This window comes from Zonotrichia leucophrys, chromosome 2, assembly GCF_028769735.1.
Source record: "Zonotrichia leucophrys gambelii isolate GWCS_2022_RI chromosome 2, RI_Zleu_2.0, whole genome shotgun sequence".
In the NCBI taxonomy this organism is placed as follows: Eukaryota; Metazoa; Chordata; class Aves; order Passeriformes; family Passerellidae; genus Zonotrichia; species Zonotrichia leucophrys.
Window position 1 is genome coordinate 48,358,054 of NC_088171.1, and position 12,520 is coordinate 48,370,573.

The 12,520-nt window shown below is 39.9% G+C and overlaps 1 protein-coding gene across 5 annotated transcripts in view; it reads right to left on the bottom strand.

The window, feature by feature from the left end:
- The window catches only part of ELMO1 (engulfment and cell motility 1), a 303,547-nt gene that overhangs the window by 22,746 nt on the left and 268,281 nt on the right, over positions 1-12,520 (bottom strand). For all 5 annotated transcript variants that reach the window (XM_064704898.1, XM_064704900.1, XM_064704899.1 and 2 more), the window contains 2 exons: positions 6,540-6,703; positions 785-897 (listed from right to left, as the gene is read on the bottom strand). In XM_064704898.1, the coding sequence (XP_064560968.1) occupies positions 785-897; positions 6,540-6,703 (277 nt within the window). The remainder of the gene's footprint in view (positions 1-784; positions 898-6,539; positions 6,704-12,520) is intronic.

Sequence of the window (12,520 nt, forward strand, 5' to 3'; positions counted from 1 at the left end):
TAATTTGTTCTGTATTTACAGAGGAAAGCAAACAGTAATCTGAATCCTCACAAAATGAGGGATTTAAAGAGAAATTTTGGATATGACTTCTAATTAATCTCCTGAATTTACACTATGTCCCCATTACATTATCTGGAGAAGGAAACGTGCATCTCTGAAGGGAAAAAAACCATAGGGAGTTTTCCTGCATAGAATGAGCAATGACTCATAGAATTGGGAAAATAATCTTCTCATATCAATCAAGTATTCATAGAAGGTACACGAATTACTGATATAAGTGCTTGCAAAAAGCATGTTTAAACACCATAATAAAATTACATGGCAATGTAAGACTAAAACAAAGGACAGGCAGTACTAGAGGGAGGGGTGCACAATGAACTCATTGCATACATAAAGGTGATCAAAGACTGAGAGATTAAAATTCAAGTTTCATGTGCTATTCCTGCAAAGACATTGTTTTGAGATGAGCAAGAAGTCTGGACATTCAGGCAGAAATCAAAATACTAATTTCAGAATGTAAGACAGCTGCTTGAGATTTTGTCAAAGGCTGAACTTGTTCCAGATCATCTGTGTGATAAGGCTGAAAGATCATTTGTGTGATAAGTTTCAGGGAAACAGGAAATCCTGAAAATTTGTGACTTGGAGATGCTTTCAGATGCCTCTTGGTAAAAGCAGTCAAGACAGCAATACAACCAAGGATCCTGCCAATGAAAACAGTATTCCTCAGCTCAACTTAGAGACCAAAGTGACAATATAAAGCCAGACTGGGGAGTCTGAGCTGTACCTTGCCGACGCCGACTGTTGAGTTTCCTAAAGCAGGTGCCCTCCACAAGCCGATTGAGACGTTGCTGCTTGATCAGTTCTAAGATCTCTGGCTGAATCTTCTCCTTTAGTTCCCTTGGGAGAGAAAGTAGGCACTTGTAAAATTCAATCAAAGACCATCCTTCCTCTGAAACAGAGTCTCACAAGATGTTTCTGCAGGGTGTTTGAAGAGGACTTCAGTCATAGACAAGCCCAGGTCACAATCTAGTCTGCCCCAGAAAAAAAAACCTTTTTCTTTTAACAAAGAACAGGAGTCAGGATATCTTTGTTGTAGACATCTCCCTATTACAACATCAGTGTATGACTCAGGCAAGTTGCCTGTTTTTATATTGCTTTCCTCATTCTAAATATAACACTTGTTATAATGCATCAACAAGATTTTTCCACAGCAAATAATGCTCTTTCATCATAGGAGCCCTGTGAAGCTTATTTTAGGGTCTGTCACCTTCTGTTGCATGATCCTATGCCGGTATACTTCTCTAGCACTATTATTTAGGGCAATACAAGAAGGCTAGAACACTTTGAAACAACAATAAAGAGTAGGGAGCAATGCCAGTGAGCAAAACTAATAATGATCAGCACTATATTCTTGTTCTTAATTTCATATAATTTGATTACTTTATTATTATCAGAATTTTTGGAAGACTAATTCATGACTAGGGAACACCCAAGGATCAAACTTCATCTTTGCACAGGAGTGCAGAGACCTACAATACATCTAGAAATAATCGTATATATTCTTCAGAAAATCCATTTTCTCCATCTTACTTTGATAAGAGTTCAACATGTCAAGAACTAGGCAGAAAACATATGCACATGATATTTAAAGTTTAATTTCATACGCCATCACATGGATTCACAGATGTCTGAATTCATCAGTTATATCCTCACTTAGATTCATTAAGAATACATAAAAGACAGGTTTAAACATCAACTCGACAGCAAGCCTAGTAAGATTAAAAAGAAATAACTGAATGTGTAGAAGATTTGTAAAATATGAAGTTTGTCAGAACCATAATTTCGCATTGCTGTGCAAATTGGGTAATACCAGAAATCATTCTGTCTGGCAGTATGTTCCAGCAATCATCATCAAAAGGAAGCTAAGCTGTGGTATCCCATAGAGACAACAAAAAAATTTTCCCTTCTTGAAAACTTAGGAAGCCCATTCTCTGCTGATTTCCACACTCATTTGGATCCTATGCCTTTGATCTGCCAGACCCCCACTGAAATCACTGCCAATCCTCTGCTACAAAGATCAGGCCTTTGGAATAAAATGCCCTCTTTCCCCTAGGTGTTGACAAAATGATTGGATGCATAACCCACTGCATATTTACAAGCTGTGAAAATCTAGCTGGTCAAAAACCCAAGGAAACATTGTAACTATAGAAACAGGCCATCTTTTGGAAATGTGTTATTAGTCCTTTAGGACTTGAATTTTCAAGCACTGTTGTTTTCCCATTGGGATCTAAGATATAAATATGTTGAATGGTTAAATACTGTGATTAAAATAATTTTGTGCTTGAATAAATGTCTTGCCTTTACTGAGCTTGTGAGCTTCTCTATTCCTCAGGTAAAACCTGACAGCAGGGGCTGAGGATAACAGTGTTAAAACACAAGTGTGGATTACTCAGCAGTTCAGGCTGCTGACTAAATCTCCAGCTGGAGTAATTTCAAACATTCAAGACTGATATAAACATCAGTTTGATAGTTAGGTACTTTAACTCAGAAACTGGATGGTTATCATTAAGTAGGTGTTAAGGATATCATAACATTATATTTGCAAGACACTATCAAAAACCCAAAAATGAATGGGTCACCCAGTACATTAACATCTGAATGTTTGCTCATAACATTCTGTCTTCGGGCCTCTAATGCCCCACCTGCCCTTAACAAACCAGGGGAAGAGAAGGACTTTTTAACCAATCCAAAATGAAACAGGTAATCCTCTCTAAAATACTTCAGTGCCTAAGGCAGACTTTGCATGGGAGAAGGGGATGTAAGAAAGAAGGGACCTTTGGTTATGTTCTGGAAACCCTCTGCACACAGACATTTTTGCTCTCACAGTCCTAAAGCTCAGTGTGCTACTCTCTTCTGTTTGATGGTCCTTGCTTGATCACACAGAGGTTGTGGAGAAAACTCATTTTTCCATGCAGAAACAGTCCCTGGTAACTCTCGACTTAGTGAAAGCCTGTAAGACCATCGTGCCCTTGCCATGGTGACTTTCTGCACTTACTGTCCTCAGCAGCTCATGCCAACACGTGGTTACTCTGACTTGTATGGTTCTCAACCATTTTTCTGACATCATGACTCCAGGTATATTTTTGCAAGGTGATCCTGCCACTCAGTGCTCCTCACTGTCAAGGTTTCTGTTGCATCATTTTGAGGTGACAGAACAATCAAACCAACTCTATTTCCTCCTGAAAGACACCTGAATGTAACAAAGTTCTGTTCCTCACCATCAGTATCTAAAGACAGGATGGTTGGGAAAACAATCTTTGTGCAAGAAATACATCCTCCTGCCTAATTTTAAAACCCATCAGGAACAATCAGCTAAAGGAAGATCATAAATGCAAATACATTTTGTGAATATTTATTTATTGTCCCTCAGATGACATTTGCTTAACAGTTTGTACTTTGTGAAGAGAGAGAACAGACTTAAGTCTAAGGAGACAGCGACTTTAATAACTGCCAGTAGTTTCCTACTGTCTTTCTGGCCCATAAGAACGTAAAAAGTTTGTGCACTGGTGAGACAGAGGGGTGGAGGGAAACACACATTAATATATATATTTGCTAATTTTGTGATCTCACTGGTCTTAACACTGGAGGCAATACTAACAGCAGTTGCTTGTTTTTAAAATATCTGAAAATCATTAGAAATTATTTTCAAGATTTTCACATTAGACAAATTCTTCTTCAGCACCAAGTAAAACTGTGTCCAGCTTTTACCTTTCCAGCTTATAGTTAAAACTCACTGGACAGTGGTCTTCTTTCCAGAATGGGGCATATTACAGACATTTAAATTATTACAAGACAATGGGAGACTAATCCCAGAACTGATTTCATATGTTTTGTCCTTTTGGACAAAGGAAAATTTTGGAAATGTCCAAAAGGCATCTTTCTGGTGTCTAGCTATGCTCCCTCATCTGATCATGCATTCAGAGCAGGCAGTAGTGACTCTTTCTAACACTGCAGAGAAATATGAAGGATAAAAAGCAGAAAAGCATCCAGACACCTTCCTCAATTTCCCTGTGTGTGGCTGATTTTCACACAGATGTTACTTAGTAATGGCTCCCTAGTTGCCATTAACTCTCCTTTAACCAGCAAGTCCCTAACTGGATGCCAAATTTTGTTCTAGAATTAACCCATCTCTGTTGCCATTTAATTTGTCAAGGAGATCTCTGGTCCTCTATAGGTCCACAGGATTCCTAGCCAACTTCTTTTACAGCCATTCAAAATGAAACTGGGATACTTTAATATTTCATTATGGAATGGCAGTTTGGATGACCAATAATGATACCAAATCCCTGAATCTCTTCTGAAGGACCTTCTGTTTTTCCTAATCAAAAGTAGATATTGATAAAGCTTTACTTCATATGATACAACAATGCTCATATAAAAGAAACAACTAATCCTTGCAAAACAAGGTTGTAGTTATGAGGATCTAAGGGAACACATTCCAGTTTACATTCAAACCAACTTCACTGATGCTTCTCTTATCCAGCAGCTTGAATGCTTAAAACCACAGTGCTTCATACAATGAACAGAAAAAGAAAGACTTCTATCATGTTCAAGGCAGGAAAAGCCATTCCCTGATTGCCATATTCTCAAGCGGAATTAAGCAAGGTCTGCTGATGTTACAGGCATCATCTCTTTGTGCACAATCTCTTTTAGCATATCTGCAGGGCTTTAAAATATACAGCACAGCCACGATTGCTCTTTTCACTCACAGTCTCTTTCCCTACAATGGGGCCATGATTCTGTACTTCTATCAGCTGTGCCATCTATGCAATTTGACAGAGTTCAGTACAGGGAATCAAATCAAAGCACAAAATGAAAGGACTGTTTCTTTTCACAGTCGAGAACAAGTGATCATGGATGTAATCAAAATGCAAATGCACAGAGTTAAATCTCTGCAAATGCAGTTGTGATTGCTTAAACACCTTATTGATTTACTTAGCCTTTACAGCCTTTAGGCTTAGCCTTTATCCTGAATTTGAAATGATTCTCTGGTAACACTTCAGTTGCCTTTAACTATTTTTGTTGGCTGTTTCACTTGCTCTGTGGTGGGGAAGGAGACTCTGCTCTGTGGCAGCAACTAGCCAGAGTGGCACTGTAAATTAAGAGTTTGCACAGGGCATTTGCAACTCTTTCAGTGCTAGGTGATGGTGCAAGAGAATATAAATAATTGACCTGCATCATACTTAAACTGTTGAGTCATAAGGAAACCAGGGAAGATGAGAAGCTTTGGTGATGAGTTCACAGTTCTGAGCAGCCTGGAACTGCTAAATATTGCAGGGAATTTGCAGGGGCTTTCTGAGCAGTGTAACAATACAAAACTAACTGGAACCATTTGCAAATTTTTAATTGATGCATTACAACGAGTGACATCAGTTCTAATTGGGCATTAGGTTGTATCTTCTAACACATTGGAAACATAAAAGAAGCAGTCCCCCTTTGATCCACACTGGTATGGTTAAAATTTAGTTTGTAATTCTATTTTGCTGACACTTCCACTGTTGCCCTGCTGCCCCTGGAGAAATGTGTCCCCAGAGCTTGTACTTAGATATCTGTATCCTTCAGAAACAAATCCAAATTAATATCCTGCTTCTGCATCCTGGAATGCTCTGGTCTAAATCCATTTCTATACTTTTGCCTTGGAAAAGAAGATTTAGAGTATCATGAGGTATTCCACTTGCAAGAGTCAGGATTTCATGACATTTCAGCTGATGCTTCTGGAGTCCTCACCACTTCTCAGATGATCTCAAAAGCTTCCTGCTATTCTCAGCACAGCATTTGCACAGCACAGAGCCTGCATGTGTCCTGTGCCATCAGTTCAGCCACAAGCCCAGACCTGGTCCAGAGCCAAGTGCAGCCTCCTCTCCTCATATAACAGAACAAAGAGTATTCTGAGGCATGAGAAAGAGCTATGGAGGCAATATTAGCCTTCCATACTTTGCCGTAAACAACAAGCAAAGGGCTGGCAAGCTGCCAGAATGTTGCTACAAATAAGTAAATGAATGCTTGTCATTAACACCAATTTATAGTAATGTTATATACAAGGACAACTCTTTTGGAAAGTTAGTGTGTGTTGGGTCCTCTTCTTCTGGGCTTCTCCCTGTCTAGCTCAGAGAGGCCTTGAACAGAATGAAAATTGTGGTGTTTGATTAGTTTGATTTTATTTTGAAAGACACTACTAGCACCAAAATCAGACTCACAATCATGCAGAGCTAGGAAATGTCAAAGCACTGTTTCATATAAAGAAGCCAAGAGAAATACTGCTGGGATTTGCCAAATCTGGTTTCACTGAACTCAAGGAAAAAGTTATGATTCCCAGCAGAAGAAAACATGTACTTTAAGCAGATGCCTCGCTACTGCTTTTGAGAACAGATCCCTGGACAGTTTTTCTCCCTGGGATTCCCCAGAAGAGCTCACAAATGTCATTCTCCCTTGTTAATCATTCCATGAAAAAATGAGTGGGGAGAGAAGACAATACTTACAGAATTGGACGAGACTGGAAATCTTCCTGGTTCATTCTTTCGGACTGGCGTATTTTCAGTATTTCTGTGTAACTGAGATTCTGAAGTTTGCTCTTGAATTGATCCAGAGAGCTAGGCTTGGTAGTGAGTGCTCTCATTATCTGTTCTTTCACTACCTGCATTACCTGCAGTTAACAAGGAAAGAAAAAGAAGCTGTGTTAACACTTTCTGTGTATTTGTTCCAAATCTTATTCTGGGTCACACTAAGGTTTCTAGGTACAGAACATGACCAGCCTAGGTGGTCTCTTAGGCAACTTTTCAGCAACATTACTAGAAAATAAGCCAACTTCTGACAGGGCATCACAACCTACATCAAAAACTCATCTGCTCAGTGACAAAACTGGGGTTTTTTGAGGGTAGTGGGGAGCTGCTAACTGGCCCATTGCTTCCTTTTATCCCTTACACCCAGAGGCAATGGGCACACACTGGAACACTGGAACCGCTTTGAACAACAGGAAACACGTTTTCACTGCGAGGGTGACCAAACACTTGCACAGGTTGCCCAGGGAGGTGATGGATTCTCCATCCCTGGATACACTAAAAAACTGTCAGGACATGGTCCTGGGCAACTGGCTCTGCGTGGCCCTGCTTGAGGGAAGGCTGACCAGGTGATTTTCAGAGGTAAAACCAACCTCAACCCCTCTGAGATTCCATGAGAGTCTCACACTGCAGGCACGTTGTGGCCATACACAGTGAAGGAAAGAGAACTCACTAAAAGAGACCATTAGTCAGGGAAATAGAGAGATCACTTTGCCAAGGATATTACAGGATTGCTTTTGAATAAATGCCATAAACAATGCAAACCAAAAAATGAGAATGAAGGATGGCTAGGCAACAGTCATCTATTCTGCATAATAATTATTTTTTCAGGACAAAACTGCTGAGACACAGTTAACTAAGGAGAATTGCTTGGATCTAGTTCAGATAAATACATATGAGAGATTATTCTCTGTCTCTCCATAATCTTAGACTCATTTCCTTGGGGATGGTGCAAGTTACACACTTCAAAATATTTATCTGATGATATGCCTAAATTTGCTGAAGGAATAATTTATCATACTCAGAAAGGTCCATCACACCCAAATGCCAAAGCTAAAAACAAGTAGGAACCCCAGTATCAAAATGGTAATGACAGAAATCAACAGTTACACAAACAGAAGGCAAAGTTTTTACTGTGCTGGTAATTTTCCTCTAGTCTTTCATCTTCACCATGCATCTTAAAACAGAAACTCAGCCCCTTAGAGGTTCCCTAATAATTTCAAAACCTTCTATTTTCATATAAATATGTAATTGCTTCACATGTGTTGCCTCAATCTTCTAACTCATTGCTTGCATTGTTTTCTATTTTTGCTTCCTGAGATGTACCTTCTTTCTCAGATGGCATCTAAGCACTCATTTTAGCTGATCCAGCTGGTGAAACTAAGCAACTAAAGAACTGAAGAATTACTTAGCTGGTCTAATAGTGAGAAATGTTACTTCCCTATTGAAAGAGGAACTCCAGACTGGCACCTGACCACTCAGAGGAATTAACACCTCCTTGCCTGCATTCACAGTGTCCACACCAGTCCCAGTGGGAAAGGTGCTGTCACACTTCAGAAATGACAAACCACTGTAAAACCCAAACAACCTGAATGTTGATGGATCATGCCCAACAAGGTGAGTGGCATAATTCTACTGATTTCACTGGGTCTAGGTTTAACAAGTAAAAGGGCTTATGTAATGAAGAACATGTCCACAAAGGAAACATCCTCAAAGGAACAGCAGGAAACAGTGAAACAGAAAATTCTAGTGCCAAGATGGATGTTTAAAAATATGTTCTGTCTTCCTCTTTCTGCCTTCTCGACAATGACTACCTATCACTGCTAATTATTTTTAAATATAAATATAATGCTGCAATCATTTATTCATGCATGTAATTTCAGTTTCATGACCTCGTTCAAATTTCTATAGAGCTCTGATTTTTTGTTGCTTACTTATAGATTTAGTTTCCTAAATTCAGGGACGCACAGTAGGGAAGCTGTCTCTTACAAGCACTTTTTCTCATAAAACAAATGGACAAACAACTTAATAAATAATTTATTTTAGGGAATTGCATGCATGAGGATCTTTGCGGTCTGATCTCTAAACTATCCACATGAAGCAGTTCTCATTCTTGGATAAACTGTGAAAAGGAAGTTCAAATTCAGTAGACTTGGAGCTCTGTCACTTAGGCTTATTTGCAACACCCTTTTCTGTAATTAATTTTTAGAGTTAATAAGCAAATAATGAAAATTTCTCTGCTGTTGTGTGGAAGGTCATTCACGGGGTATCATGAGAGCCCCTTGGTGTAGAGGCTGCCCCTGCCCCTGAGAGAGAAGGCAGGAGGTGTATGCCCCTGGACCAGCACGTAAAGGGACAATCTCTTGCCTTGTAATGTTTATAGCCAACACTGTTTAACTAGCTGGCCAAAGTGTCAAAGCTGCTGCTTCTAGTGAGTCTCCTGAGCATTTGGGAATCACTGCCAAGGACTTCTAATCTGTTCAATTTCCAATGCTCAGTTGCCAGCCTTTGATTACTGCTCTCTGAGAGGCGGCGTCAACCTTTCCTCCTCATGTATCCGACCTTACAATGAAATTAAATGCATTCTCCACTCAATGTGATTGCACATAGACACTGTAGACAGTTGTTTCAATTACATTATGCTTTGCTACTCTTACTGAGAAATGAGTGTTTCAGAGAATGCATTTACTTTAAATCATGTGCTTTTTATCTGACAACCTCTTGTAAGGGTAAGAGAATCCAAGTTTTGCGTTGCAACTAAGAGAGGTAAATTCACTGAACACATGAAGAGAAAGACAATAGGAAGAAAACAATTTTTTTTCAATTAAACACATAGGACTTTATTCCCCAGATTTTGTATCCATTTAACATATTTCTACAGCTACTATCCTGCCATGACATGTTTTAGTCTAGTTTGTTATGTGTTTTGCTTATTTGACCTCATCTTTGTCATATCATATTCTGACTGCTTTGGCTTTCCAACATTTATCCCCTCTCCTCTCTCTTTCTTGCCACGACAATTTTTGCCTGTGCAAATAAAGTCAATTCTTCCTGGATGGAGCAGAGGTCTGAACTTGGGCTCTAAAATGAGGGGTCAAAAGAAAAAGAGTGAGAAATTGTTAATACCAAAAGGAGTGGTTTATCATGGCCAAACTCTACAGCAACCTTCTCACTGATTTTATTTCAGCAGCTTGCTTGCAGCTACAGAAAGCACAAACCTTTCTACTCTCCTTACTCCATACTGATGCAAAACTTGCTCTTGGTACTGACAGAGAAGCCAGGCAGCCCTCTCAGACATCCACCATTAGCCTGCAGGATTCTGGAAATTTAAGTCTGAGCCTTCCACCTTCCACTCACCAGATACATTCCTTCTACAAACTCACAGCATCAATCTTTTCAGAAACCTCCTCCAGAACAGCCTGAAGGCCCAGATGTTCACAACAATCCATCTGGGATGTTACCCAAGTGATAGTGGCTTTGCACTGAAAAAGGGTACATTTGGATTAGGTATGAGAGAGAAATTCTTACTGTGAGAATAAAGATTGCCCAGTGAAACTGTGGATGCCTCACCCCTGGAAGTGTTCAAGGCAGGCTTGGTGGGGCTTTGAGTAACCTGGCTAAGTGGAAAGCGTCCCTGTCCGTGGTGGTAGGGCTTGAACTAGATGGTCTTTAAGGCCCCAGATCACACCATGATCCTCTGATCTGTGGAGCACCAGACAGGAGATGAACCCTTCTCATAATTTCCCCACAATATCAACGTTTCACTTGGATAAGGACGCCCTTTGATGTGCAATGACAGCAGCAAGAACACGTCTGGATGCCATCAGAGAAGCCTCTAAGTGGTACCTCTTGTATTTTGGGGGAGCTGTTACACTGATTGCTGCTTGGATGGCTGATTCAGGGGCTTGGGTGTGTCAGCATGTAGTGCTGACCTACTGCTATTGATCCTGACAGTTCACCTTCCTTCTGCACAGACAAGACTTGGGTATAAATAACCCCCATTACAATGATGTGCTTAGTTCAGTGCTTTCCTGATTTGGCTCAACATTATCAAGTACTGCAAGGTGTGATTCCCCCACCTCACTGCAGCAATGATAAAAGAGCAGCCACTGAACTGCCCTTCATCTGGAGACTCCTCTCTACAACCAGACTTGAAGAACCTGAGATGTGAGAAGTTTCAGGCCCTCATTCACTAGCTTCTTCGCATGACTGTTTAAAAATCACCCAGCCAACAAACAGGGAACTGGAGGAAAGACATCTCTTTGCAAATTGGTTGTAAAAAATTAATACTTAGCTTCCTTCCTATCTAAATGTTCCTGAAAAAAAAAGTAACTTGTTTAATACAAGTTAAAGAATGAAGGTAGAAACAATTTAGTGATTGAGATCCAGCTTGATCATTTCAGTGTCACAAAGAGATTTCCTTCAGTTAAATCCACAAGGCAGGCAAAAGCAAGGTTGTAGGATGAAATAGCCGAAACACTGTTAATGAACAGTGCTCACTGACAAAGGAGGCTGTAAAGAAAATTTAATTCTGAAGGGAAAGGAAACAACTTCAGTTTACCATCAGCCTGTCAACTCCTTTAATGAAAACTTTACTTGTTTAATGTGTGCAGCAGGTAATTTGATACATTTTTTAGACTGTTCCAAAGGATAAATTGTTACAACTAGATCAATGGCTATGTTTTCAGAGTACTCAGAAGAGTCATCCTGAGAGGCTTCAAGGTCCTTGGAAGATAATTTAATGGTAATTCCCCCCACCCCAATCTCCACATATTGCTGTCTGTGAATTCACTACACCAGTCTCTCAGTCACAGCCTGTACCAAACATTCACTCCACATTACTTTAGAATATTAATCTAAACATGCCCTCCTACACAGGCAAATTTAAACTCAGTGCTGGCACAATCTAACCATTGACAAGAGACTCCAAAATTCCAGACCATTACTTCTATTACAGTCTGTGTACTCTGGAATTACAAAACCCCCCCAGTTTGCAATCTTCTTAGCTATTCCAGAACACAAGGACAGTTACTGTAGCCAGCGATAAAGAGGCAACTCTAAGCTGTCTGGATGTACGTAGCCACAGGAATAATTAAGTTGATTCATTTTCAGGAAGCAGGATGAGAAAGCAGCTGTCAGAGGATTTAGCAGATATAAGCTCTGATACATTTTATCTCTTCATTTTTCTGCTGAATTTAAAAACCATTGCAAAAAAGTTTGTGTTGCTGTGATTTTGGCTCACTTTTCTTTCTTTCTTTCTTTCCTTCCTTCTTTCCTTTTTGCTTGTGATTGTAATTTCCAGTATGACCCAAGATATTTTTCAGTCTGCAGAAAAGAGACTTGAAACAATGCAATGGTTCTGATCAAGCTGAGCAGTCTGTTTCCATGCAGGATGAGCATCAGTATCCAGTTCAGCAGTGACTATCATTCTGCAGAACAAATGAGCACACCTAGCAGATGTGACGATGGTCCTGAGAGATAGGAGATATGACAGCAGTTCCACACAAGGTGTTGAACAGGTCTGTAGCAGGAGTCACAAAACCTGATGCTGCAGCAATACATCAAAGTGAAATCCTGTTCAGAGCCTCAGGACCCAAATAATTGCCTGCCCTCTGGTGAGGAAAAGAGGGAAGAGAACTTGAAGAGCCTGACCTTGCACTGGATTTCAAGATACAGAAGGCCAAGTAGTAAAGAAAGAAAAGGCCGAAGATTGAGTGGTCACAACTGTTTTATATTTCAGAGAACTTGATTTTTTTTATTTTTATTTTCCCTTGACTCATGAATCCCAGGTGTGGGAAAACAGACTGAAAGCACGCAGTTCTTGGGAACTGATGGGCTGAGACTACTCTTAATTCAAGACTATGGAAGAGGAGATAGAGGATTCTTTACATTCTTGTAAGAAA